General features: G+C 40.9%; 1 protein-coding gene across 4 annotated transcripts in view; it reads right to left on the minus strand.

Annotated features, from left to right (window-relative positions):
• Window positions 1-27536, minus strand: part of TMEM117 (transmembrane protein 117) — a 233798-nt gene that overhangs the window by 119343 nt on the left and 86919 nt on the right. For all 4 annotated transcript variants that reach the window (XM_066591722.1, XM_066591720.1, XM_066591721.1 and 1 more), the window contains one exon: window positions 910-1009. In XM_066591722.1, the coding sequence (XP_066447819.1) occupies window positions 910-1009 (100 nt within the window). The remainder of the gene's footprint in view (window positions 1-909; window positions 1010-27536) is intronic.

A 27536-nucleotide genomic window follows, 5' to 3' on the forward strand; every position in this document is an offset into this window, starting at 1 on the left:
TACATGAGGGACAAAGGGGCTTGTTATTTGTATAGCTCCAACTTATTCCACAGTGCTTTCAGGTAATTTATTACCCCCCATTTAACCGACCTCAGAAGGATGGAATGCTGATTCAATCTTGAGACAGCTACCTGAACCAAGCGGGGATTGAACTTGCAACCTTCAGGTTGTGAGCGAGAGTTTAGGACTGCATACTGCTGCCTTAACAGACTGCACAACATGGTAGCATGAAAAAATACAACACATCCTGAAAAAAAAAACAATCCCTCATATGGCTATGTCAATGGAAAAAAAAAAAAAGTTATAGCAATTGGAAGGTAGGAACAAAAAAGGAAAATGACTGAAAAATCTCTCGTCCTGGGTTAATATGGAGGCATACAGTGTAGAATTGGCATCTCTAATCTTGTGTTAGTTGGGATACCCACTTAGGTTACCCATGTGATTGTCATCCTTTTGCATGTCTTAATGACCTATCAGAAGACTGGTAAAAAGAGGATTAGTATTTTGACTAAAGTAACTCTTCAAAAACTGATGAGAATTCAGATTTACGTAGGATTTACGTTGCCATATGATATGACATTTAACTTTTTAGGTTTTTCCTGAGGTGCAATGTCCATGCAGTGCCTACTAGAGCAGTTATTATAAGATGGTTCATTGATGAGACCCACTCCAGTCCTCCATCATCAAAACTCACACTCTGCTAAACTGAATCCTACAGCACACCGGAAATACTGTCACTATTTCTTTCTATGAGACTCACATTGCAGCTCTCATAAGAGTGAATAGACCACCGAAAAGTCATTAAACTATGTCAATAACTGACAAGCCAGTTATTGGCATGAAAAGCACAGAAATCTATAATGTTACGGTTCTTTCTGCACAATACCAATATAAAACTTGGGTTCTTACCATCCAGGCTGTGACAAAGTCTCCCATCCATGTTCCAACTGCTGCAGCCTTCATAAAGCTTTCATTCCTGATGCCCATGTATTCCGTTATAATGTAAGGACTGTGAAGGAAAAAAAAAATCAAAACGGACATAAGTATGCATTAGCGAAATATTTACCACAATCTGCCATTGGGCTATAAATTCTTCTCCTACTTTATTATAACTATAGATTATAGGCTTTTAAGAAAAATCACATATTAAAACTTTTTCGATCCGCAAAACCAAATGGATTTTAAAAATGCATCGTGATCCACAAAACTTGCATGTAAGGGCTTATTCAGACGTGCGTATAATCGGCTGGGTTTTCATGCCCAGCCGATATACGCTGTCCCTCCCACTCACCGACTGTCTGCCTCTCTCCACCCCTCCGAGCGCTTTGCAATGGGAGTGGACGGGCCGGGGGCCGGAGCTAGGCTCCCACCCCCTCCCTGCCCCTTGTCCATGGCCAGCAATGGGAGCAGGCGGGACAGAGCAGAGCTTAGCTCCACCCCGTCCCCTCCCATTGCAAACACAGGAGTGGAGGAGAGAGGCAGAAAGCCGATGAGTGGGGGGGGAAGGGGGGACTGCCTAGATGGAAGCGTATATCAGCCGGCCGTGAAAAGGCCGGCCGAAATACGCTCGAGGGAATAAGCCTTAAAGCGGAGTTTAGGGACAGCATTATAAAAAAAGATATAGTTTTATGTTAATTATGTTAATTATTAGAGATGAGCGAACGTACTCGTCCGAGCTTGATGCTCGGGCGAATATTAGCGTGTTCGGGATGCTCGTTACTCGTAACGAGTACCACGCGGTGTTCGGGTTACTTTCATCTCTGAGACGTTAGCGCGCTTTTCTGGCCAATTGAAAGACAGGGAAGGCATTACAACTTCCCCCTGCGACGTTCAAGCCCTATACCACCCCCCTGCAGTGAGTGGCTGGGGAGATCAGATGTCACCCGAGTATAAAAGTCGGCCCCTCCCGCAGCTCGCCTCAGATGCCTTGTGAGTTAGCTGAGGGAAAGTCCAGTTGTATTGGAGTTGCTGTAGGGAGAGTGTTTGTAGTGAGTGTAGGCTTCAAGAACCCCAACGGTCCTTCTTAGGGCCACATCTACCTGTGTGCAGGCTGCTGTTAGCAGTGGATATTTTTTTTTTTTCTCAAAATCGGCTGTGCAGAGCATTGCACCCTGCATTAGGGACAGAAGTGGTGGTTAGGCAGGGAGAGTGTTAGGAGTGAGTGTAGGCTTCAAGAACCCCAACGGTCCTTTCTAGGGCCACATTTAACCGTGTGGAGTACTGTGCAGGCTGCTGTTAGCTGTGTTGCATTTTTTTTTTTCTCAAAATCGGCTGTGCAGAGCATTGCACCCTGCATTGATACTACAGGGACAGAATTGTGTAGGCAGGGCCACAACACAGTTATTATTCATTGAATAGACGCAGTGGGCCTTTCCTTTTTAAAAAAAGGGAAAAAAGTATATTTGGCCTGCCTCTGACACTCCTAAGTTTCGTTAAACTGGGCTGCCTCCAGGCCTAGTTACCACTTAAGCCACATTAACCAAAGCGATTAATGGGTTTCACCTGCCATCTTGGTTGGGCATGGCCAATTTTTACTGAGGTACATTAGTACTGTTTGTACACTAATTTTTTGGGGCCCTCACCTACAGTGTAATCATAGCAATTTCTATGTTCTTCACCTGCACTCATGGTACAGAAAGGTGTGTGGGGTTGGCCTACACTTTAGCTACATAAATGTAACTTGGGCCTTGGCTATACTGCAGCTACTGAAATGGAACTAAGACTGCGCTCCCACTATACTGCTGCTTCGGAATTGTTCCTGGGGCCTGTGTAGGCTGCTACTATTACTTAAATGGAACTTAGACTATGCTCCTCCTATACTGCTGCTTCAGAATTGTTACTGGGGCCTGTCTTGAGTGCTATTATTACTGAAATGGAACGAAGACTGCGCTCCCACTATACTGCTGCTTCGGAATTGTTACTGGTGCCTGTCTTGAGTGCTACTATTACTGAAATGGAACGAAGACTGCGCTCCCACTATACTGCTGCTTCGGAATTGTTACTGGGGCCTGTCTTGAGTGCTACTATTACTGAAATGGAACTAATACTGTGCTCCCCCTATAATGCTGCTAGTGATATGTTAGTGGGGCCTGTCCTAATGCTACGGCTGAAATGTTACGAATTATGGGCTCTGCCTATATCGCTGCTAATGGTATGTCTCTGGGGTGTGGAAACAGAGGCTTCCCAAAGACATGATGGCGGCGAGGCCATTTCCCACCAAAGCGGTTACTGTTAAGGTGCATATAACCACGGACACGTGGAGAGGACACATAGTGCCTCAAAAACATCCCCCTCCTCCTCCAACAATGAAAACATTCTTGGCAAATGCCTTTGCATTGGTTCGTCTGGTGGCAGTCCAAGAATTTCACCTTTACCGACACAACAAGAGAGCCCCCCCACCATCCCCCCGCCACGGCCCACTTAATCCTGGCCACATTCCGAAAACCAACAAAATAAAACCGCGCTACTAGGTCCGCAGTCACCACCACATTACCACCAACGCGGTTACTGTTAAGGTACATATTACCAGTCTGACTGGGGCATGCAGACACCTTGACAGAATGAATAGTGTGTGGCACATAGGTTCCCCATTGCTATGCCCACGTGTGCAGCTCCTGATGGCGGTGGCACAGGATTATATTTCTCATTGCTTCTGTACAGCATTGTGGGCTATCGCCCCACCACTTTTAAAGAGGGTCGCTGCCTAGCCGTGCCAACCCTCTGCAGTGTGTGCCTGCAGTTCCTCCTCATGGCAGACGCACTTATAAATAGACATGAGGGTGGTGTGGCATGAGGGCAGCTGAAGGCTGCGCAGGGACAGTTTGGTGTGCGCTGTGGACACTGCGTCGTGCAGGGGGGAGGGGGGTTGGGCAGCATGTAACCCAGGAGAAGTGGCAGCAGAGTGTCATGCAGGCAGTGATTGTGCTTTGTTGGAGGTAGTGTGGTGCTTAGCTAAGGTATGCATTGCTAATGAGGGCTTTTCAGAAGTAAAAGTTGTTGGGAGGGGGGGGGGGCCCACTCTTGCCGCTATTGTGGCTTAATAGTGGGACCTGTGAACTTGAGATGCAGCCCAACATGTAGCCCCTCGCCTGCCCTATCCGTTGCTGTGTCGTTCCCATCACTTTCTTGAATTGCCCAGATTTTCACACATGGAAAACTTAGCGAGCATCGGCGAAATACAAAAATGCTCGGGTCGCCCATTGACTTCAATGGGGTTCGTTATTCGAAACGAACCCTCGAGCATTGCGAAAATTTCGTCCCGAGTAACGAGCACCCGAGCATTTTGTTGCTCGCTCATCTCTATTAATTATATAAACCGTGCACGAGGATAGAAAAGCAAGCAATCCAGCAAGAAAAACTGCTAAAATCATCTTTTATTGTAAAAGCATGAAGAAAACTGAATTTGACTGGTATGATGACATGGCGAGGAAACACTGGAATATCCACTGCAGAAAAATTCTGAGCATTTCTGCATAAAAAGCAGTGTTAAAATCTGGACCATAGGTAAGGTGATGCAGAATCTCTGGACCAGTGGCTTGGCGCTCACTAGGGGCTGTTGGAGTATCATAGCTGCTAAAACCAGTTGCAGATACGCAGTCAATTCTTGGTCAAAATACGTCCCCACGGTGCGGATTTTGGTACAGCTTTTTATATGGAAATGCTGAGGAAGTGTTCTGCAGCTTTTTCACCCCTTACCCTATTAGCATGACCTGACTGCTACTCTCCTACATGTTTTAGAACAAGTCCTTAGTCATGCAATTTGGTCTGGCATTCTGTGCCAGATCTCTCCTGGCCTCTGATACAGATGAGAACAAAGCCCAAAAAAAGCTTCAAGTGCTCGACTCCCCACATCACTGCTGCAGGAAATCATTAATGGTCAAACGGGTAGTCAGGGAAAACATTGCTGGACGGCCGAAAGGAAGGTGAAATAAGCAGGAGAGTTATGCTTCTTTTAATACTTTAAAAATGATCCCTGCCTTTAATTAAATATGTGGGGGTTTCCGAAAAGACTCTTAAGTAGGTGACATTAAATTGAGTACTCACTTCATCCCTACTTCTTTCACCTGTCAATGAATTTTCTTGTGCAAATACAGTACAGAAAAATACATCTTCCTACATCCGAATTATTTCTTAAAGGGCCAACACTTATTTTTGAGTTTCTAATTATTTATACAGGACAGTTAAAATAGGATTGGGATATTTAAACTTTTTTGGCAATGATTTTTAAAGAATTGCACTCTTTGTTGCCTTTAGTTGTCTTCCACATAAGGATTCTTTTATATTTGGTCATTACCATCTTGCTTTGATAGTTTAAATGCTTTCTATTTGCCATTTTTTCACCCCTTGCAGTTTTAGTTCCCCACATTGGTCATAATATGGATGATTACAACTGTCTTATTGAAAAGGGGTTATTTAAATTTTAAAAAAAACTGGAGCTATATTTATACTTTTTCTACAACAGCCATATAGTTCGGCTGCGACAGCAATACATGGCTAGGTTTGAGTGAGAGCGTGGTCTTAAGTGCAAGAAATGAATGCTTTCAATGTTTCCTTTTGTGTTGAAGGTGCCTAGGACCTTAAATCTACAAGTTAATTTTGAAACTACAACTAGTCTCTTTTTTTTTTAAGCAGAGCAGCTATTCGACAGGACTGCTACACATATCAATCTTGATTTCTATGTAAAAAAATGGAATTGTGTCTAGAATGGTAGAATTATGGGTTTGGCAGTCTGCAATTTACTTTTATTTTTCAGAAATGTGATGATAAAATTCAGCAAGTATGAAAATATTCCGCTTTATTCTGTTACATATTGTCAGCCAAGTCATAATATGGTAATGTGTGAAATATTAAAACTGTGCCAACATTATTCGCATCCTTACACTCTTCATAAATTTATAATTCTGGATATATAGGCTCAATTCTATGTCCATTTTATGCTTTCATATTGGTTTCTCAAAAAATATATTGATTTAAAAGCTGTAAGATTTTCTGTTCATGTTTCCATGCGTTTTCTTTTCAGGCTACCAGCTGTTTCATTTGTTATTTCCTACAATAACACGGAGTTTTATGCTTTGCTGCTGGCCAGAATGATTTTCATTTAACAACTATAAAATGGCCAAGCACCCACAATGCAACAAACAGTCTCCATCTATCACCACTAGCATTCCGAAACATAGGTAATTAAATTAGATACCGCATAGGCATCCTTATATTTTCAGACAGCCAAGAAACTGTCTTGAGGGGCCAAGTGAACGTTCAAACCTTTCCTTGCTAGTACCATACTTTCTGTCTGTTTTGTTTGCATTCAGATTGTTTCCTGCAAAGTAATATGAGCAGTGTTTCCATACTGAGATGTTAGAAGGTAATGTACAACAGACTGACAAAATGTTACAAAGGGGAAAAAATAAAAAAAAACATAAAAAAGGAGTATTAAGGATCATTTCAAGGGGCCTTCCCACAACCTTATCCACAGGATGGGTGATTAAAATCTGAATGGTGGGAATCCCAAAGCTCCAATCCAGAAGACAAGGGTCCCGTTTGCCGCTCTCATCTTCAATGCATAGTGAGGAGCAGCTTGAATGGATTGGTATTATTGTATCTTGACGCCACCAGGAAGTCCTGGTGGAGACAAGATTGACAGGGGGGTGATGCCCCCTGTACCTGATTGGCTGCACAGCAGCATGGCCTGCAGGTCCTGGCAGCCCAGTAACATAATCCTGCAGCTGAAAGTCATTTGAATGCACGGCGGCCTGCAGTTATGCATGTTCAGGGCCAGTGCTGCAGGCAAGGATTGCGGCAGCTGAAACCCCCTTTCCCCGGTGGCGCAGCAGAAGGCGGCACCCTACTCTGTGTTGAAGCGCAGAGCGGGTCACAGGGGAGGATTGGGCAAGCGTAAAACCCCTTCCCTGGTGGCGGAACAGAAGCTGGCACCCCGCTCTGTCTGACAGTGCAGAGCGGGGTCGCCATTAGTAAGGACATAGTGTCGTGAAGTGGCACCCCCACATATCTGTAAAATTGCGGTGCACAGCAGGGAGGACACAGCGGCGGCCCTCCTGTACCTCAAAGACACCGTCCACAAATTGACATAGCAGTGGCCACATAAAGCTTCAGGAGGAGGACACCTTGCGGCCTACAGCGCCGTGGAAATGTGAGATAAAGCCTGCGGCACATACAGCTCCAGGAGGATGACAGCTGGGAGGCCACAGCTTCGGGGCCAGAGGACAGGCGTTTTGCTGCGGAGGGCTGCTCATTCACATAGCAGCCCTTTAGCACCTTCCAGGACCTTCTGCTGTTGACCCTATCCAGAGCTAGGGGTGTGAGAGGGGTGTTTTCCCTGTCAAACCCCTAGCTTCCGGTGGCGTCAAGATACAATATCATCAAAGGGATCAGCAGCTAAGCAGCAGTACTGGCGCTCCATTTATTTCAATAGGAGTGCCAGGATAGCCAAGTACCAAGTGCTTGACTGTCTTCTGTCCTTTGAGCCACTCACCACCAGATTCCAAGGAATACTAGGATTACAGTAAACCTTGGCTGAGAATCACTGGATACTAGGCGAATTATTTCTAGGGGTTAAGGTAGTGCCATTCAGAGGTGCAATACAATATCAAGTGGTGTGCCCCATATAGCCATAGCGCTACAATGCCACCTGCATGGATCCTAGGAGGAATACTAAGGAAACGAGAAAAGCTGACAAAGAAATTGGCCCTGAGAAGCAATCAACCAAATTTAGGGACATCAAAAATTGCTGAAACATTTTATATTATTATTTTTATTATGTTAAATAAGTTTGTGTTAAACAGTAAAGCATTATAAGAGTGATACCTTTATTGGCTAACTAGAAAAATACATTTGCAAGCTTTCACACTATGGTGGACCTCTGGGGAGCCTTATATTATTAAAATTATTTAAAACTCTCTGCGTTATCTGTGACATGCACTTTGCTTTTTCCTCCTGCATGGCGGTTATACTGCAGATGCACTGATGGCTATTGCCCTGGACATACCTAGTGATATATATCCATTTTAATTTGCTTTATGCTCAGGGATTTATATCGTTATGTGGGGATTTTTTAGATTTTATGTATTTTTATACTTGCGTATTTTTGTGTATATATGTAATAAATATATATTTTTTATAAGTCACGCACTCCAGTTTTCTTTTCTTCGGTTTGCTATATATTATAGGAAGGACTTTTTGTTCATTTATATGGGCTGTATGAAATTGATATCCTCTACCCCTGACATGCGATTTGTGATGCCCTGCGGCTTTTTTTTTTTTTTTAAACTACTCCTACAATACGTTTGTCTTTTTTTAATACAAAAGTATGTAGAACCACTTAAATTATTAATTTCAAAACTTTTATTTTGTGTTTTTTCCCAAATGAATAAAATGTTCCATGTCAGACTGATAAATTCATGACAAAAACAAACATAAAAAGAAAAGAATCCCTAGAGAGAGAAAAAAGAACATCACATGATTATTTTGGCTAACATGGTGCCATACTATATTTGTTAGACATTATTATTGTAAGAACTGAATATAATAAATAGTTTAGTCATACCTACACAAACATACATACTCCATGAAGATGTGATCCTTGGGGGTTTTGAACTGTCTAATAGTAAAACTAGAAAATTGCATTACACTTGAATGAGAATTGCATTTACATGTGAGTGCGATACAATTTTTTAAATTGATATAATTGGAAATTCTTGAACAGAATTACCCAAAAATAGGACATGCTGCATCTCAGGTCATGGGTCCAAGAGAAAAATCACTCATGTGAACAGATTGAAATTAATTTTCATGTGCAAGTTTGTCCATGTTGCAATCGGTTGGAAGTCGTTTGTAAAAATCATCAGAGTAAATAAACCTTAACGACTGCAATAGATCTGAAGCAGACTATGTACTCCTGCAACAACAGCAGGATTAAATAACATAGTAACAAAAGTATTCCTTTGTGTGGTTATGCCAAAAGAAAATGTCATAGAAACATTAGAATTCTTACTAATTGTGTACAATATGTATATTTAATGAGGTTTTACAGGATTTAATGGTGCACTCCAAAAACTGACATTTATCACATATCCTGTGGGTACATGTCTGATTGTTGGGGGTTGCAATTCTTAGATCCCCACATCACAAGAAGGGGGTCCCATGTCCTCCTTTCCTTCTCAGTCCAACCCTCACAGTGCTTGTTTAGAGCATCAGTTGAGCATGTTCAACTGTATTCGACTGCTGGAGATAGCCAAGCGCTGTATTCAGCTTCTCTTCAGCAGTCCCAAAGAGTTGAATGGATCAACAAGGTACATGCCCAGCACAACTTCATTTACTGCCCACTCCAGGACCGTACATTTACATCCTGGAACATCGAGGTATGTATGAAGAGAGGCCGCGGGGCGACCTCTCCATACAGCGCCAGCATCAGCTGTTTATTACAGCTGACACACGCAGCAATAGCTGCAATCAGCCGCGCGGCCGATTGCAGCTATTATAAAACCATTTAAATGCCGCTGTGAATCCTGACCGGCATTTAAATCCCCGAAACGATGTTCAGAGGTCCCGTATGGACCTCGTGGTGAGATCGGGGGAGCCGTACAGCTGTCTTGGCAGCCGGGAGCCTTCTGAAAGGCCCCAGGGCTGCCTTAGGAGACTGCCTATCAAATTGCAGTATGATGTAATGCTATAAAATTAAGTCATACTGCAGGAGCGATCAAAGCATCGCATGTTGTGCTCCCCCAGGGGAGCTTAAAAGAAGAAAGTGAGATCAATAAAGTTTTTTGTTTTTTGTTTTTTTTACACTTAATAAAAAAGTTTAAAATTACCCCTTTTGTCATATCTATAATTTAAAAATCTAAATCATAAAAAGAAAAATACATATTTGGTATCGCCACGTCCGTAAAAGTCCGATCTATCAAAGTAGTGCATTATTTTTCCCGCATGGTGAACATACTTTAAAAAAATAAAGAAAGCCAGAAATGCACTTTTTCAGTTACCCTGTCTCCCAAAAAAACGCAATAAAAAGCGAACAAAAAGTCGTATGTATTCCGAACTGCTACTAACGTAAACTACAGGACATCCCTTAAAAAACAAGCCCTTGCACAACTACGTCGATGGAAAAATAAAAAAGTTATTGCGCACAAAAGATGGTGGCAGAAAAGAACTTAAAAAAATTAAATGACTTTGAAAAAAAAAGTAGTACAGTAAAAAAAAAACAAAAAAAAAAACACTATACAAGTTTGGTATTGTAGCAATTGTACTGACCCATAGAATAAAGTTATCATGTCGTTTTTGTTGCAGTTTGTGCACCGTAGAAACAAGACGCACTAAAAGATGGCGGAATGTTATTTTTTTTTTCATTTTACTCCACTTAGAATTTTTTTTTAAAGTTTTTCAGTACATAGGGTACACTAAATACCGCCATTGAAAAATACAACTCGTCCCACAAAAAACAAGCCTTCATACAGCGACTTCAATGGATAAATAAAGGGGTGACGATTTTTTTTTTTTTTTTAAAAAGGGGGGGGGGGGAGAGGAAAAAACGAAAATGATAAAAAAAATTAAAAAAAGGGGGGGCTGCATCATTAAGGGGGTTAAAGGCCCTCATCATGATACGTCATCAATAGTTGATCTGCCAGAGTCTGTCGCTCGGGAGCACATGCTGTCAGCGCCGCAATAACTAAAGATGGAGTGGTAGCCTCCATGTCGACCTCTCATGTAGTGGCCAGGCACGGCTCTCATTTAAATAAATGAAAGCTGTGCCTGCAGTTACAAGTGCCGGCCACTACATAGGTCGGCACGGTGACTTCCACTATGACTTCTGTGTATTTGGAGCTGAAGCCTCTGCGCCAACCTCCCATGTAGTGATGGCGCTTGTAACTGCAGGCATGGATCTTATTGATTTCAATGAGAGCCGTGCCAGGAGTTACTGGCGCCAGCCATTACATGGGAGGTCGGCGCGGAGGCTTCCGCTCCAAATACCTCTGCAGTGCCACCTAGTGAATGACAGCATTCCTTCAAATCAATGCCTGACCGTTTAGACAGGTCCTTGCTCTAAAAGACCTGCCTAAAGGCTCAGGCATTGATTTGAAGGAATGCTGCCATGCTACAGAGGTATTGTTCCACCTCCCTTATTTACAACTTTGTAAAGTACATATAAAATGATGACAAAAAGTGGTTTTAATTAGTGCTTGGGTATCACTAGTTATGTTTAGGAAGACAGCAATGAAAAGATGTAAACCCTTAATCTCTAAAAGTTATGTAGCCAATGCTGCTTAATGAGATCTATCCTAATTGAGATTAATAACATTCCTTTTAAACTAATTATCCCAAGCCTTTTTACTGTGTACTTTATGGCATCAAAATAAGCAATTTACCCTGGAATATCACTAGGCTATTTAATTATCTTAACAAAACTATTGCTGCTTAGCAATAAAATGTATTATTTTGTACAGCCTAACAGATTTTGATCACTCAGCCTGTGATTACACATTACAAATTCTGTCAAGAATTAGGTGTGGATTTTGTGCATACATCTACAGCAATTGCATCAGCAAAGTATGTATATGATTATTTAATGCCCCATTCACACACTTGGTGGGGGAGGTCAGTCATACACTTTTTTTTTTAATGTTACACTTTTTTACTGTAACTGGGGCATCCATAAGAGAGCCCCAGTTACAGCTCTGCTGTGGCAGGAGGCACCTGGCGGTAATTGCTGGGTTGAATAGCATAAGTAACATTTCCACTTCCTCTCTTCGCTACATAAGGCTTCTTTCCCACGAGTGTATATCAGCCCGCCATTTTCACGGTCGGCCAATATACGCTGTGATCTGATGCATTGGATTCCAATGCATCGGATCACATGGCCATATTCCCATGACGAAAAAACGCCCGGCTGCCAACATAGCGCCAGGCGTTTTTACTTCGGGCCCAAAAAAACAGTCCTGGAACTATTTTTTGGGGCGGAATAAGTCTGCCGCTGCATGGGCCCATGGGAGCCAATGACCGCGGCCGGAGAAGGGAGGTGGGAGGGAGTTTAGCAGCATCCCCTCAGGCTGATCGCAATAGTTCTGCCCCTGTCCCAACTCTTGTCTATAGCCAGCATTGGTAGGAGGCAAAATGGGGTGGCGCTTAGCTCCGCCCCCACCCATTGCGATCAGCCGGAGGGGAGGGGAGAGAGCAGGTAAGCCGGCGAGGAGGAGGGAAGGGGCGATGGCAGTCTCAGCATATATGCGTCAGGGCCCATGCCATCTAAACGAGCACACAAACGTTAGATTTGTGCGCCCATTCATGAGGTTTTACAACTCACATCATAGTGTATAATCGGCCATGATTAGCACTGAACCTGCTCCTGCAATATTGCTCGATCAAGAGCTTTAATCCCCCACTGCATTTTTACTACCATCCGGTAATAAAGCTTAGGACCATGCGCCGTAAATTTACAGTACTTGAACCTTAAGGGGTTAAACTGATTTTGTTTTAAATTCACTAACAATTTTTTTTTTAATTATATTTTTACCTTTTTTTAGTCACTAAAAGAGACTTGAACTAGTGATATAGTGATCACATGTACAATATACTGCAATTCCCACTACATATGGAGCGGATTTGGTTTTTGAGACCACTCCATACAGTGCAACTGACATCCGCCATCATTGCTGTGGGAGCAGCCATTCTGCAGTTTGGTAGAAAGTACTGGATGAGCTGACAGCAGCCACCAGGACCTGTGATGACTGGTCACAGTCATGTGATCACTTGTGTGGGTGAAGTCAAGGATCACATGACCAGGAGCTGAATACTGTATCCAGGAGTCTGCTGAGCTGGTGATGTGTGTGAATCAGGATGCATGTAGTAGAGCTGTGTGTGTGTGTAATGTGTAGGGATCATAATGGATGTACCATGTAGTACAGTTGTGTGATGCTGGTACTATAATTTCCTAATAATTACTAGTAGTTTTTAATCCACTATCTTGAAACATACAGACAAATCTCTCCAAAAGACCACCACTTTAGTGAAAGCATCCCACTGTCCAGAGTAGATCTCCTGTGACATTTTTTCACTTCCACAATATATGTATATTGTCCTCTTTTTTGAAAACACTCCACCTCATAATCTGCTCTATTGTCTTCTCTGTTGCCCATGGACCCCGGGCACCTGAACAGTGCAGCGAACTAATCTCTGAAGGCTGTGTGCATCCCTATGGAGAACAGTATGTGTGCACAGTCTGCAGAGGAGTCTACTGCAATATTCTCATAGACTTCCACAAGTGAAAGGGCAAGAATGGAGAGTAAAGGCCAGCTTCACACGAGCTTATTTGCATGTGAAAAATTTAAGTGCACAGCATGCAGAAAATAGGATGCATTGATTTCAATGGGTTCAATCACAGACGCGTATTTGGCTTGTGTAATTAGTTGCGCAAAAAACCCCCCCAAAAAAACAGTATGCTCTATTTTCCTGCACATTTGCACAGAGAAAAAAGAACACATCTTGAACTCATTAAGCTAACTTGCCATTTCAATGGTCCAGATCAGCTATAGCCCTTACTAGAGATGAGCGAGTAATTGCCCTTAGCGAGTATACTCGATCGAGCATTGCCCTTAGCGAGTACCTGCCCGCTCAGGAGCAAAGATTCGGCTGCCGGCGGCAGGCGGGGAGCTGCGGGGGAGAGCGGGGAGATCTCTCTCTCCCCCACCCCACCCCCCCGCTCACCCCTGCTGACTGCCGCAACTCACCTGTCACCCACGCCGGCAGCCGAACTTTTTCTCCCGAGCGGGGAGATACTCGCTAAGGACAATGCTCGATCGAGCAATTGCCCTTAGCGAGTATGCTCGCTCATCTCTAACCCTTACGTAAAACTGCCTGCAAATATGCTTATACCCGTGTGACTCTGGCCTAAGTATGCAAAGCACATCCCTGAACTCCCCGGGGCCTGTTCTATGAGCACCATAACTTAGGTTACGGCGCTCATAGGTGATAACAGGTACCCGTATTACCAGAATTTATAATACGTTCCTGATTACTTATTTTATAAAGAAAATATGTAGCAAATTATTTAAAACTATTAAGATGATTCTAATAATATGGTTCCATAGGATGGCATTATAGGCAATCTGTGTGCCATTGTATGGCTTCTCCATACAGCACCATACTATTTTCCAAAATGTAAAGCTCCTGGGGTAAAATAAGACATAATGAACTGGAACATGCCATTATTTTTTTCTCATCCAATCCATATGAATCCATGATAAAGTCATCTGTTGCCTTCATATGGAACTGGATATATAAAGAGAACATTGAATTTAGTAAGTGCCATACTACTTGATCTGTGCACACGCCCTAACACCTATGTGATAGCTTTCACAAACCTACAGAAGGATACATTTTACATTATATAGCTAACAAGTAAGGATGATGTGTAGCAAATTACTGTATTTAAAATCCTACTGCTATGGGGATTTGCTTTTCAATTAGAATATTCACTACTGAAAGCAGCCTAATTTAATACTGCAATTGCTCATGCTCCTATATTTTAGTACAAACAGTAAATGTGATCTCAATCCACTTAATGGAAGAAAATCATTTTTGGTCTTATTAAAGCTTAAGTAGCTTATATCTAAGAAGAAAGTAGCTCTAGGTTTATATTATTTCCTGTAAAATGCAATACAGAAAACAGTCCTATAGTTAGAATTACATTTAATTAGCAAGATAACAGCAGGCGAAGATTACAGTCCTGCAGAACCTGCTTTTGAGAAGAGGAGGGGTTACTATCTTATGGAAGTCAACAGTCAGTTAAAAAAAAAAAATGGACACACTGTGCTGGAGGAGAGCAGATACTACATAATAATGTGTTAAGAAACTCTTGTAGCCCCATTGGCTAAGGCCGAATGCACACAGCCTGGTTGGCTTCTGCATGTCGGATCTTACAGAGGAATCCGACCCAGTGCCCAGCCAGTGACTCCTGTGGACCTGTATGGATGTCTTGTGGATGTGCCAGGCTGGCTGGAACATGCGCAGTACAGGTGACACTGTGCTATTGCTAGGCGATGATGCGGATTCTGCGGTCCGGACGGGCCGCGTATTGGAAGGTCTCTATTGACTTTAATGGAAGCCATCTGTGCCAAAATAAAACACGCTGTGATTTTCTCTTGACGAGCAGAAAAAATATCGCAATTGGTTTCCACTCATTGACAGGGAAAAGTGATTTTCTATCGCATGTCTATGGGCAGTATTTGCTGCGGAATCCGGAAGTGGACACCCGCTCTGGGTTCCACAATGCAAATACGCCCCTGTGCATTGGGTCTTAAGAAGAGCAATAGTTGTTTGTGCTTCCCAGAAGCCCTTCTATGCAAAGAATCAGCTGAGTGCAGTGGTATCTGGCGCCAGGCCTTGGAGCTATTAAGCATGTGCTGCAGAGATTCTGGCCACCTGGCAAATCATTGCACACAGAGGTAGAACTGTGCATGAGAGCTTAACATCTCCACTCCATACCATAGATGGTCGGTTACCCTAGCCATGAACAATAAAAAACTGTAACTAAAGATATAGGTGTGTTATTGGTGGGTGACACCAATGACACACCTATATTCAGTTTCCAATTTATGTTGGAATAGGTCTCCCAAGATGGGAATAGCCTTTAAATTTTTAAAGTGACCCTCCAGTCCCGTACCATACAAGATATCAGCACCACTTCTCTGACTACCTGATGCACACTGAGCACTGGTGGTGCACTGGTAGTGTAAGACACTACACACCTTTTGATTAGCCAGTACTGCTCATGTAGGAAGCGCTGGCCAATCAGAGCAGCATGTAGCATCTTGCACACAGTAGTCAATCAGGTAGACTAAGAAGCAGTACAACCATCTTGGTTTTTCTGGTTTCAGAGGTTTGCTTTAAAGGGAACGTGTCATCAGAAAATGACTGATTTTGTGTTAAACATTTTTTTCAGAATTTTTGGTAATTTTTTTTTAGTCACAATCTATTTTTTTTAGTACTAAAATCCTGTATTTTTTTTTAACACTGACTGCAAAGCCTTATAGGCTGATCCTTCCAGATCTGATAAAGCTTTGCAGCAGTGGCCCATGAGACTACTATATATATATTATATATATATAAATCCTGTTAATGTAGCTCAGGCAAGATGGCTGCCCCCATAGTCATGTATAGACAACAGGATAACAAATTCTACACACTTAGAAAATAAAAGCTGATTAGATAAATGGAAAATGTTTCTCTATCTGGTTTCAATTAATGGAAACAAAATTTGGTGATATAGTCCCTTTAAGTGAATAAAATGTCTTATTTGTCCAATGAATGGCTTTATATAGGAAGATAAATAACTTTATGACCAAGTGTGTAGGAGGAGGGAACATCGGGTTTTGAACTGGACTATCTTGAAGATCCAGCATCTGATGCCAAGTTATAGGCTTCTTTCACAACAGCTTAATTGGTTTCAAGGAACAATAAAACAATAAAAACAGGACAACCATGTTCTATAGTGAAAGTTCCGCAAGAATTTAGGAGGAGGAGGAGGGGGGGGGAGGGGATGTCACTAAAAATACACTTACTAAAATCTACAGTTTCATCACTACTTTTCTACTTTTTCCCTTCAAGATTTGCATTCCTACCGTACCATGGACCACTGCTAGCAAGATCACTGGGATCCAGCAATTATGGGCAGCTACGATTTATATACAGACTGATGGAATTCTTTATAAGGGTCCATTCACCCTTGCGTATATTCATTGCGTATAGTACACACATTTTCTATTTTAGCGCATATTACGTGTGATAGAGCCCTATTGTTCTCTATGGGTGCATTTAAAACCCTGTGCATACGCAATTACATTGTGTATTTGCGGCGTTTATACTCAATGTTGCTAAACGATAGAGCAGGAAATTTAAAAAAAAAAAAAAAAATGAAACCAGGGAGAATGCGCATGGCAGTGTGCGCGAGATATGCTGTCACACGCAGTCAAAAAATGGCTGCCATATGCTGGCTCATGCAGAATTTTACTGCACACATGTGTGAATGAGCCCTAAAGCTTTTACTTCACCAAATGTAACCCATTTCATTTAACTCAATTAAAGTGTATTATTCTTTCTTTACTGCTTTTTCAAAGATACTAAGAATGTAACATTTATATTTCCTTGAAAATATATCTATAATGTTAAATTCAACTAGATTCTATATAAGGAGTAGATCATTCTAAGCATATATGCCAAGTGTATCTAGTAAATGTGACATTATAGCAAAAAATCTGACTACTAGATTCAATACCTAAAAATTAGCTAAATTAGGTATAAATCACCTAGTTTCATTCCAGTTGCAGGAGAAAAAAAAAAAGAATCATTTTGAAAAGTAGTGTTAAATACACAGAAATATGTTATATATATATATATATATATACACACACATACACACACACACATATACACACACATACACATACATACATACACACACATATACACACACACACACACACACACACACACACACACACACACTTTTCATGGTTTAAATCAGCTTGAATGAAAGCAGTGTGTATGAAGCCAGATCCCACGCATTCCTTTTTATAAATGGTCAAGAGCTTCCCTTAGAATAGAACAGCAGACTACAATTCAGGGCAACAGCAAAGATATGCAGACTAATTTTTCTATACTATCTCATAAAAGGTACAGAACAGACAGAAAAACTGCTAATGGATATCAAGGTGGATTGTTCTTATTTACTGCTGCCTCACCATACAGCTCCAACCCAGAGCGGTCAACTATGCTACAGTTAAGGTGTGTGCTTGTTTCATGGTTAAATAGAAATGTGACCATTTTTTACATCACTACAAATAATCAAAATAGTCAAAAGATTAACCAAAACCCAACAGATTGGCTGTTTCATTAAATCAATTAAAGTGCATCCCATCTGGCATTATTTTTTCTGAAATTCAGAAGGATGCGATGTTAATACGGTATTTTTCCATGTCCTGACATTTTTATGCCAGATACTATTTATAAACATTTTTAATGAATATGTCGGTTGATTAAGTACATTGTTAGTGCTAAACTTCTTGAAACCTATTTTGTGGAAACGAGCCAACAAAAACCAAGCTGTGTTTGTTTAGAGATGATATACATAAGATGAGAGAGATAACATATGTGAAATGACACTTAGAAATATATCGGGGAAGTCATCTAATCTAAGGGAATGTGGCAAGCTTACACTTAAGAACTGGAGTTATAGTGGTAGAAACCAGAATCTAAAAGAAATATGCCACTTTATTTATAGAGGACCTGTCACTGGATAAAGTCACAGGGCTGGCTGCATGCCCCCGCAGCGGCGGCCCCGCTGAAACCACACATACTTTTTTCACCCTTACTTCGCTTCACGAGATGGGTTCTTCTTAGGTCCGACTCCTGATACTGATAATGTGTAAAGTGGGTGACAGAATATTGCTTGTGTGATATATATAAAAAAATTTTTTACTTATTTATTTTTTAGCATATACACATACACCAAAAAAATACGGATGCTCCGTTCCTGAAACAGTTGCATTCTTGTTTATTAACTGTGTTTGGTATTATAGGTCATGTTCATTCGCTTCAGCACTCCCAAGTTTGGCCGACCTACTACTGCTGTAAATCCCGTATGTGCAGTATCGGTCAAAAGATTTGACACACCTTAGTAAATTTTGATCCCTCATTATTTAGAGACATTTTTGTGGAAAGGCTTACAACTTAAGGGCTACTTCACACGGGCGATGCAACTTTCGCAACACGGGCCAAAAAAAAAAAAATTTAAAAATCGCATAAATGGGAGGCATGGACTGCTAAACTCCCTCTCCCTCTATGTCCCTTGCCAGCAAAGGGAAAGGGTGGGATGGGTCGGGAGCTAGTATGTTAAACTCCCACCCCATCTATCCCCCTCCCTTTGCCGACAACAGGCAAGGGGCGGAGAGGGGGAGGGAGTTTAGCTGTGACATCTCACTATCACTACTACAAAACACTAGGGGTTGTCAGCAGCTGTTTCTAAGAGCATGTCATCTTTCTATCTAAAACCGAATCTTTCAAAAACGGAACATCTGGTGTTTCCACCATCTACTAACAAATAAATATTTCCATTACAGTTTATGGGTTTGAGTCATGTTTGACTCCAATCTTCCCGTCAATTCCTACAGTATATTCAATCTCTTGCATGCTCATGTCACCTGCACCTTAAAAACGTCTCCAGAATCCACCCTTTCTTTACTGTGGAGATATCAAAAACTCCATTCTCAGCTTTATTTGTTTTCCCCTCATTGAACTCTCCCCACTCCAATCCTTTCTGAATGCAGTAGCAAAACTTATTTTTTTGACCAGTGATGCCACCACCCTGTGCCAGCCACTGCACTGATGCCTCCACCCTGTGCCAGCCACTGCACTGATGCCTCCACCCTGTGCCAGCCACTGTTTACTGGTTGCTTGTCCAATATAGAATGCTATTTAAAAGCTTCTTACTTTCATCTATAAAGCTCTCCACAGTGCAGCGCCACCCTATACCACCTCTCTCACCTCTGCCTACCACCCTACGTGTGCCCTCTGTTTATGACCTTACACCAAGTTCCTCTTTAATTCCCTTCCGCTTCTGTCTCTAAGATTTTTCCCAGAAAATGGAATGCGCTACATCAGATAAATTGTATAATTCCCAATGCCCACAGTTTTAAACGTGCCCCCAAAACACATGATTTTAGGCAGGCATACCATACTCCCTAATCAAACTCTTCTCCATTTACACCACTTCTACTATCTCTCTCAGAAGCAGACCCCTTTCATCCCACTTTCGCTTTCACATTCCATATACTCTAAAGCACTTTATATCTGTATATACATGAATACTGACCAGCTCAAACAGCTTTATGCATAGTACCCAATTTTTTTGACCCCTTAATGCTGCAGGACGTACATTTACATCATGCAGTGTCGGGATATCTATGAAGAGAAATCGTGCGGCGATCTCTTTTCATACAATGCGGGCGCCAGCTGTTCGTTACAGCCAAAACCTGGCGGCAACAGCTCTGATAAGCCGTGCGGCGGATCGGAGCTATTAATCTTTTAAATGCAATATTTATAATTAAAGAATCTAAATCATAAAAACAAAAAATATATATATTTGGTATCACTGTATCCGTAAAAGTCAGATCTATTAAAGTAATGCAATATTTAACCCGCACGGGATAAATTTACTGATAAGGCCCTGCAGTCACTTCATTTTATATTCATTAACAGATTCCCCTGACCAAAACATGTATCACAATAATAAGCTCATTATATATATATATATATATATATATATATATATATATATATATATATATATATATATATATATATATATATATATATATAAATAATGTATCACAATAATAAGCTCATAAGTATCTCTTTCCTATAAACAAGACACCTCGAGAGTCTGCATTTCTATTCACTGTTTATCGCTATATGGTTTCTTTAAATAGTACAAAGTAAAAAGTCTTGGCTTCAGACGCTTCTAGCAGAAATATTGAATTTAACCAATTCCAATAAAACCCCAAGTACTAAAGAGCTTAATAGTTGTATGAACATGCTGTAAATGTCCAGTGGGCATCATAAAATGAAGAACTGAATTACTTAGTGATCAGAATGTATCCCGATATCAGTGCAATAACCAATAAATGTTCTTAGAGTAATCCAAAGGCATGTATTTCCACGATTGCCTTATTACTGACAAAACAGATGAAAATCTATAAGAAAATGGTCCTCTGATTGATAGATAAAGGGGAGTCTACTGAGCTGCACCAAAATGATCAAATGTAGTTGTCGAAAAAATAAAATCTGTGTGATAATTCACATTGTTTATGAACCACTGTGAAATGCAGGAATCCGAAATATTCCTGAAATGAGCCCAGGTCACTATTGTTTGTGTTGCTACATTTGTTCATTATATCCAGGCAAAGAAACAGTACTTCAGTGATGATGCAGCTGCCATACCCAGCATGGGATAGATCCCAGCAGAGCAGAACAATCACCAACAACAGACGGCAGCCAACAAATTGGGTGAGATTAATGAGTGATGCAACTAATACACGCTCCTAATTAAATAACTGTGGATAAAGAGCCTCTGATTTATGGATAAGAACTATTAGAGGAAAATAAACTTAGAAAGGCACACAATTAAAAAGGATGCTGCTTTTTTGTCTTCTTGATTGTTTGATAGATACGAGTTTGACACGTGACGAAATGGAAATTATGCATGAATATTTTACCCATTTTCTATGAAAATTACATATAGCCCCTACATTCACATATGGAATGTGCTAAACATTTATCAAGCCTTATATTGTAAAGGCTCACTGTATTTACAATTACTGTAATATCTTTTTATGAATACAATTTTTGTTAAAACATTGTCTTCATAGCTGATCTGCAGGTTTTTTAGGTTCTTTTGGGGGAGGGGGGGGCTGAAGGAAAGAAAGAAGGGTTCGTACCACTCAAAACTTTAAGGACTTATTTTTGAATAATGTATGGATGATAAGGAGTTACTTTGGCCTCAGGCCTTCAGGTATTTGTGTGCCCCTGTGCACCAGATGAGTTTTATTGTGCCATGTCCATCTTATCATTGACTTGTTTACCTATTATGCACCACTTTAAGCCCAGTGGATTCTTACAATTGCTCTATTTTGTCTAGTGCTGAAGCTGGCCCTGCATCGCTTAGTTCCTCACAAGTCTGCCATCTAGAAGATGGTGACCATAATAAGGTCAGACTTCTCTGTGAAGAAATATTTTGACTTCTAAAAATCACAAAATCCTGAGAATACAAGGAGGCACAGGTTGGGAGAAATCACAAGATTTCTGCAGTGAAGAATCGGAAGAGTACAATTTAGTAGAAAACTGCAAAAAAATGGATGAGCAGATTTTCAGGGGTGTCACATTTACACATGGGCAATATAAGCCAATCTAGCACAACTGCAATGACACACAAAGCCAAAACAACAAAGGAGAATTGCACTACACATGTTGCATGAATGGAATACAACCATATCTGGTACATCTTGTGAAGACATTGCCATGGTCAATCAAAGCATATAGGGCAAAGTTGAGGGCTAAAGCTAAGGGATACTTCCCTCTTATAAAAATACCCAGCAGACAGTTGTATATTTATTTGCACACAATGCTGGAATCCTTCAAACAGATTTTTCACTGTTACTAGCTTCTGGCAATTTGGTACTCGGGAGCACTCACGTTTTGTAAAAGACACTAGCCATGACATCAGCAATTGTAATTGTTCATCAGTGTAGGAAGGGTGGCCTCCAAACAATTTGAAATTCACATTATACAGTTTAAAGCAGCACACCAGGAAGTTTTTCTGTGTTTTTAATGGACATAGGGTAAATAGTAGTCCAGGTAATGTTTTTACAGAGAGCTTTCTTCTCTAATGGCCGTCATGAATTTCGTGTCTTGATGGTACCACATAACCACACTATGCTAAATGCTTTTGCTACATAAATATATAGCAGTCTACTCAGCATTTCTGGCTCCATACCCTGATACCCATCGGTTGTACTCTGGTATTGATATATATACATAGAGTTGAACAACATGTATTACATTATATCATTTTTACTGCATCTGCATTCTTATTACAGGTGTTCAGAATACTATTTTTGATAGTTCTATCAGTGGTCATGCTAAACATTTATTGAAATGATCACCTATTGGACACAGGGATATGCGAGTCAACTAGGCATTGCATTCTAACCTTTGCATACTGACGGTTAGTTATGGACTCCGCATGTGCTGTAGGCTTTTCTGTGTCACGCAGATTGTTCAGAGCAACAGACCCCACACTACTTTGATATGTAGCACTCACTTCTACCAATGCTTTGAGTATTTTAGATACATCATTTCTTCCCACTGCACACCAGTTTGGAGGTGAGCGGGAGGTGATCATGCTTGGCAAGAGACCAATACAGTTAGACATTCCAGCATCTTGCTCAGGTGTGATTACTTTTTGTATTATTACATGTGAATAGATAACCGTAATAAACTGAACAAATAAAACCAAGAAAATCCGAGCTGGTCAGAACTGAGATCACATGACCACCTGAGCTGATGGCCAGAAGTTCCAGTTAGAAATGAATAACTAACCAAGGGAACACTTCCTCACTTATATATACTGGAGCATAGACATAATAAATGAAAAAGAAAATTACCAAAGTGGCCCTTAACCCTTTCCAATCCACTGTCTGACGTCTAAAGACATTCTGATTGAAGGCTGTACAGCTCCGATGTCAGAAGACGTACAGCAGGGTATTCTTACTGTAGATTATTGGCTGCTCTGTTGTCGGGGGCCTCTCCAGCATGCCCCACACCGCAGTACAGGCTCTAGCCAGCAGATGGTGCCATTGCATAATGGCAGAAAGAAAAACCCCTAGGAAACCCTGAATCCAAAATTGGATTGCAAAGGGTTAAAGAAGGCTACATAAACATGAAGCTTGGATGGAAAACATCACTTATCTTGTTCATTAATCTTATCTGTTGCCAGCAATTACTATTCCAGGAGCATTTCCACATCCTTCAGGTCTCTGTAAAGGAAAGGCAGGAAAATAGCTGCCTATGGTGAAGTAACATTGCACTCCAAGGATTGCCACACAAGGTTTATGATCCTCACAAGGCAGCAAGGTTAAAATAGAATGTAGTTAAAAACCAATAAATGGTCTAGTGGCTGACTGACTTAAGTTTTGCCTCCCAGGCTTCTTCTTCGACTTGCCTCCATACACTGTGTCATATACATATAGAGTGCTGGGCAAAAATGCTGCAAAGTAAGAATGCTTTAAAAACAGAAGTGTTACTAGTTATTTTTGTCAAGTAACAAAATGCAAAGTGAACAAGCAATAGCGAAATCTATTAACACTTTTTAAATATTCTTACTTTGCAGCAATTTTTCTATACCTGCCTAAAACGTTTGCAAAGTATTGTATACAAATCCATCACTTAAACAGGTAGCAGCAGAATTTCAAAATATCTACAGGACTCCCGTGTTCCGCTCTCCTGTCACTATAGGGGTCATTTCTTCCCCTGCAGTGACATCACTCTGAATTGTGCACTCGCCAAGCATGTGTGGTTGGCACGCCATTTATTTCAATGGGGCTGACAGAAATATTCAAGAGGGTGCCGCTCGGGTGTCAGGGCAGTCCCATCAAAAGTGAATGGAACGCTGGTATGCTGGCTCAACCAGTACTACATTTAGTCTCTCCCTCACTGCTTGGGGTGCAGTGAAGAGGGCTTGGGACACGGGATCCCCGTTCTTGACATTGGCGGGGTTCTTGGTAATGAGACCCCCAACTTTCAGCAAGTATTCCCCTATCCTGTGGATAGGGAATAACTTGAAACTCTGGTATAACCACTTTAATAACACCATTTGCCACTATTCAAATATTACAGTCTAAGTGAAAATATTTTAGAATTTGCTGCCACACCTATATGTCCCTCCAAATTGCCACAATTTTACCATATTAGAAAAACAAATTGTTTATCTTGATCCACTAAAGCCAACCAGAGTGGCAATTAAACTCAGTCGTAAAAACAATAGTGAGCACTACCATCTACTCAAAGCATAAAGAGATATAGCAATTATGTTGAGCAGCGTGACTTAAACCCGACAAACTCTATTGTAGTCAGTGGTCCTATTAGTGCCATCTCTGCCCATCATGTTCCGATCTTTGACAGAGGAGAGCAATGGAAAGTTTACAAGTAAATTTTTTTACAACCAGCAGGTCATGCAGAAAAATAATAAAATAGCCTATACCCCTTGCCTGTCCCAGATCCCCACAGCTCCAGTGCCGCATCTGCCAATTTCCCCAATGCCACTTATTTTTATCTGAGTAAAAAAGCTTGTAATAAGTCACAAGTAATATGATAATGACTGTGTAGTGCCTCATTGGACATAGGGAAAAATAATATATAGCGAACCCCTTTCAGATTAAGGGGACAATCATGAGATTTCTAGAACAAATCTGCCGTATATAAATATACCCTTGGAATATTTAATGTCTCAAAACACATAATTCCATTTCCTTTCTGTCTTTCCATGCAAATTTTATCACCTCTTTGATCCTAATACTCATTCACCATGAATTAGTTAGAGAGTGATAATCCCTTACATACGATTCATCTTTGTAATAAATATTCCCCTTCTGGAGACTTCAGACCGTTAGAGAAGAACACTTAAAGGGAACCTGTCAGGTTCAAAATGCAGTCGATTTGCAGGTAGCCGGTTATACAGGAGGAGGAGGAGAGTAATTGATATATAGTTTTGCAAGAAAAGATTCTATAAAGTTTACTCTGAGTACAGGTTGGGCAATGTGACTGCAAAGAATCTGCAAACTCTAAGGTGTCTTGCTCTGGCTAGATCACAGCTTGAGCTGCAATTATAGTCTTATTTTAAAGCCAAGAATTTGGGTTTCAAAAAAAGACCAGAGCTAGAATGAAATTGAAGTGCATATATAGAACTTGCAGCTCTTATATCAGACTGTGCTGACAAGGAAAGGTTGAAGAATGTTCTGGCAGCATACAGGGAGAGGGGAAGGATTTGTGAATCTTCTGCTATCCCAAAATGACTTCAGATGTTTCCAAGGGAGAGAAAACATGATGATTTTTCATGTTATCACCCCATTATCATTTAGATAGCACTTATCTATTCATTCCTCTGTGCTTAATTAAGCTATTTTTTGACTCTAGGACCCTCAGTTGCTACAGTCAATGCTGATTGCAGCTGCTGAGTGGTTTCGTAATTTAGTGGACAAGCCTCCACCTTATAGGCGTTGTACCAGAATTGCAAGTTATCTCCTATCCGGTGGTGGGGGACCCTCGAGAACGGGGAACCCATTTCTTGTCTCCCTGTGCCTGTCACTGTGGAGTCACTTCATCCCCTGCAGTCTCCCCCTCACTGCATGGGGTGCAGCAAGCCCAGAATGAGGATGACTAGGGAAACGAGAGCCCCATTCTCAAGATCAGTGGGGGTCTCAGCGGTGAGATAGGGGATAACATAGGATTCTGACATAACCCCTTTAATAATGATGACTGCCAGTATAATATAATATGAGTGCTTGGCAGCCATCAAGTGACCAAACTCCACTGCTAAAGTAGGCCATTACGTTAACGTTAAATTTGTTGAGTGCCCCTGCTTTATGATCGCATCTTATACATTTTCCGGATTGCTTTCTATTAATGCTCCCTAGATGTAAAAAAAACGCCCTAATAAAAAAAACAAAAAAAACAACAACATTTAATGGTGTTGTCCAGTTTAATGTTTTCAGTCAACGGTACAATAAAGTGCCCAGATGAAGAATGCTTGCAGTGTCCACATAAAGGGTGAATACGGTCCCAGATAAACAACCCTGTTAGAAACTCATCATTATACGTTAATGGTCAGTGAATATGAATTAGGCCATAAAAACTGATTACATTGGTCTTAAAACAATCAATTATTTATTTTAATTGCATATATTTATTTATGGTCATTCTAAATTGTTCAATGCTTTATAATAATGTGCGCCCTTAGATTCTGGGCCTTGAGACAGATTTCAACCCAGATTTACAACCCCCTTTCTCTACACATATATGTAAATACACAAATGTTGTACTAAACTTTATTTGCATATTTAATAAGACACCGCCACATCCTGCTACTGGTTTACTTCCCCGAAATGAGTGCATTAGGCGTACTTTAATTATGTAGTAAATTGTGGAATACCATTAAAACATCTCTGTATGGTTTTATGTAAATTAACCATTTTGGGAAAGAAAACCCTAAATGTTCTTTTGAAATATGAAAGAACCCTCTTGCCTTTCCTTTTCAGATAAATGCTTAATAATAGTACTATTAAATGCTCCTTTATCAGCTCAGCAACACAGCTACTTTGCGAGGCATAGAAGTGGGAAATGCTCTTTTTGAATGAATTGCATGCATTTATATGCTTCTTGTTAGAAAGTTTCCTTTAGAAAGATCCTCACATAATAGCACAGCTTTTCTTGCTGTTTTACAAGTTTACTTTCATTGAAACAAGAGATTTTGCCTCGATTTATCCCACTAGTCATACTCTGTCAAGCTCCTGCTGTCTTGCTTGCAGGAAAAGGGCTTTAAAAATAACTTGCAGCCTACGCAGTGCTAGCTGAGAGAGCGAAAATAATGGGGAATTAACATTTTACTATTTTCCAACTCATGGTAGTTCTATCTACACAATTGGGAAACGCAATTTGCTTTTAATAAACCTTCTCAGATTCATCCTGCGCTAATCCTAGTGTAGTCTTCTTCTGAATCCTTCCATCGCTATACAGCAGGGCTTGAGTCAGAAGAATTAAGCACCTGCAGCACCAGTACTGGAGATATCAATTAAGATCCATTTCTAATATCTATAATAGACAATAGGTCCATCAACAATCGTTTAGTTATTACCCTAAATTAAGTTCCTTAATATTCTGTAATATGGCGCTGAAAACACTCAGCTGGGCAAGCATGCTTACTT

Source organism: Eleutherodactylus coqui, chromosome 2, assembly GCF_035609145.1.
Source record: "Eleutherodactylus coqui strain aEleCoq1 chromosome 2, aEleCoq1.hap1, whole genome shotgun sequence".
NCBI lineage: Eukaryota > Metazoa > Chordata > Amphibia > Anura > Eleutherodactylidae > Eleutherodactylus > Eleutherodactylus coqui.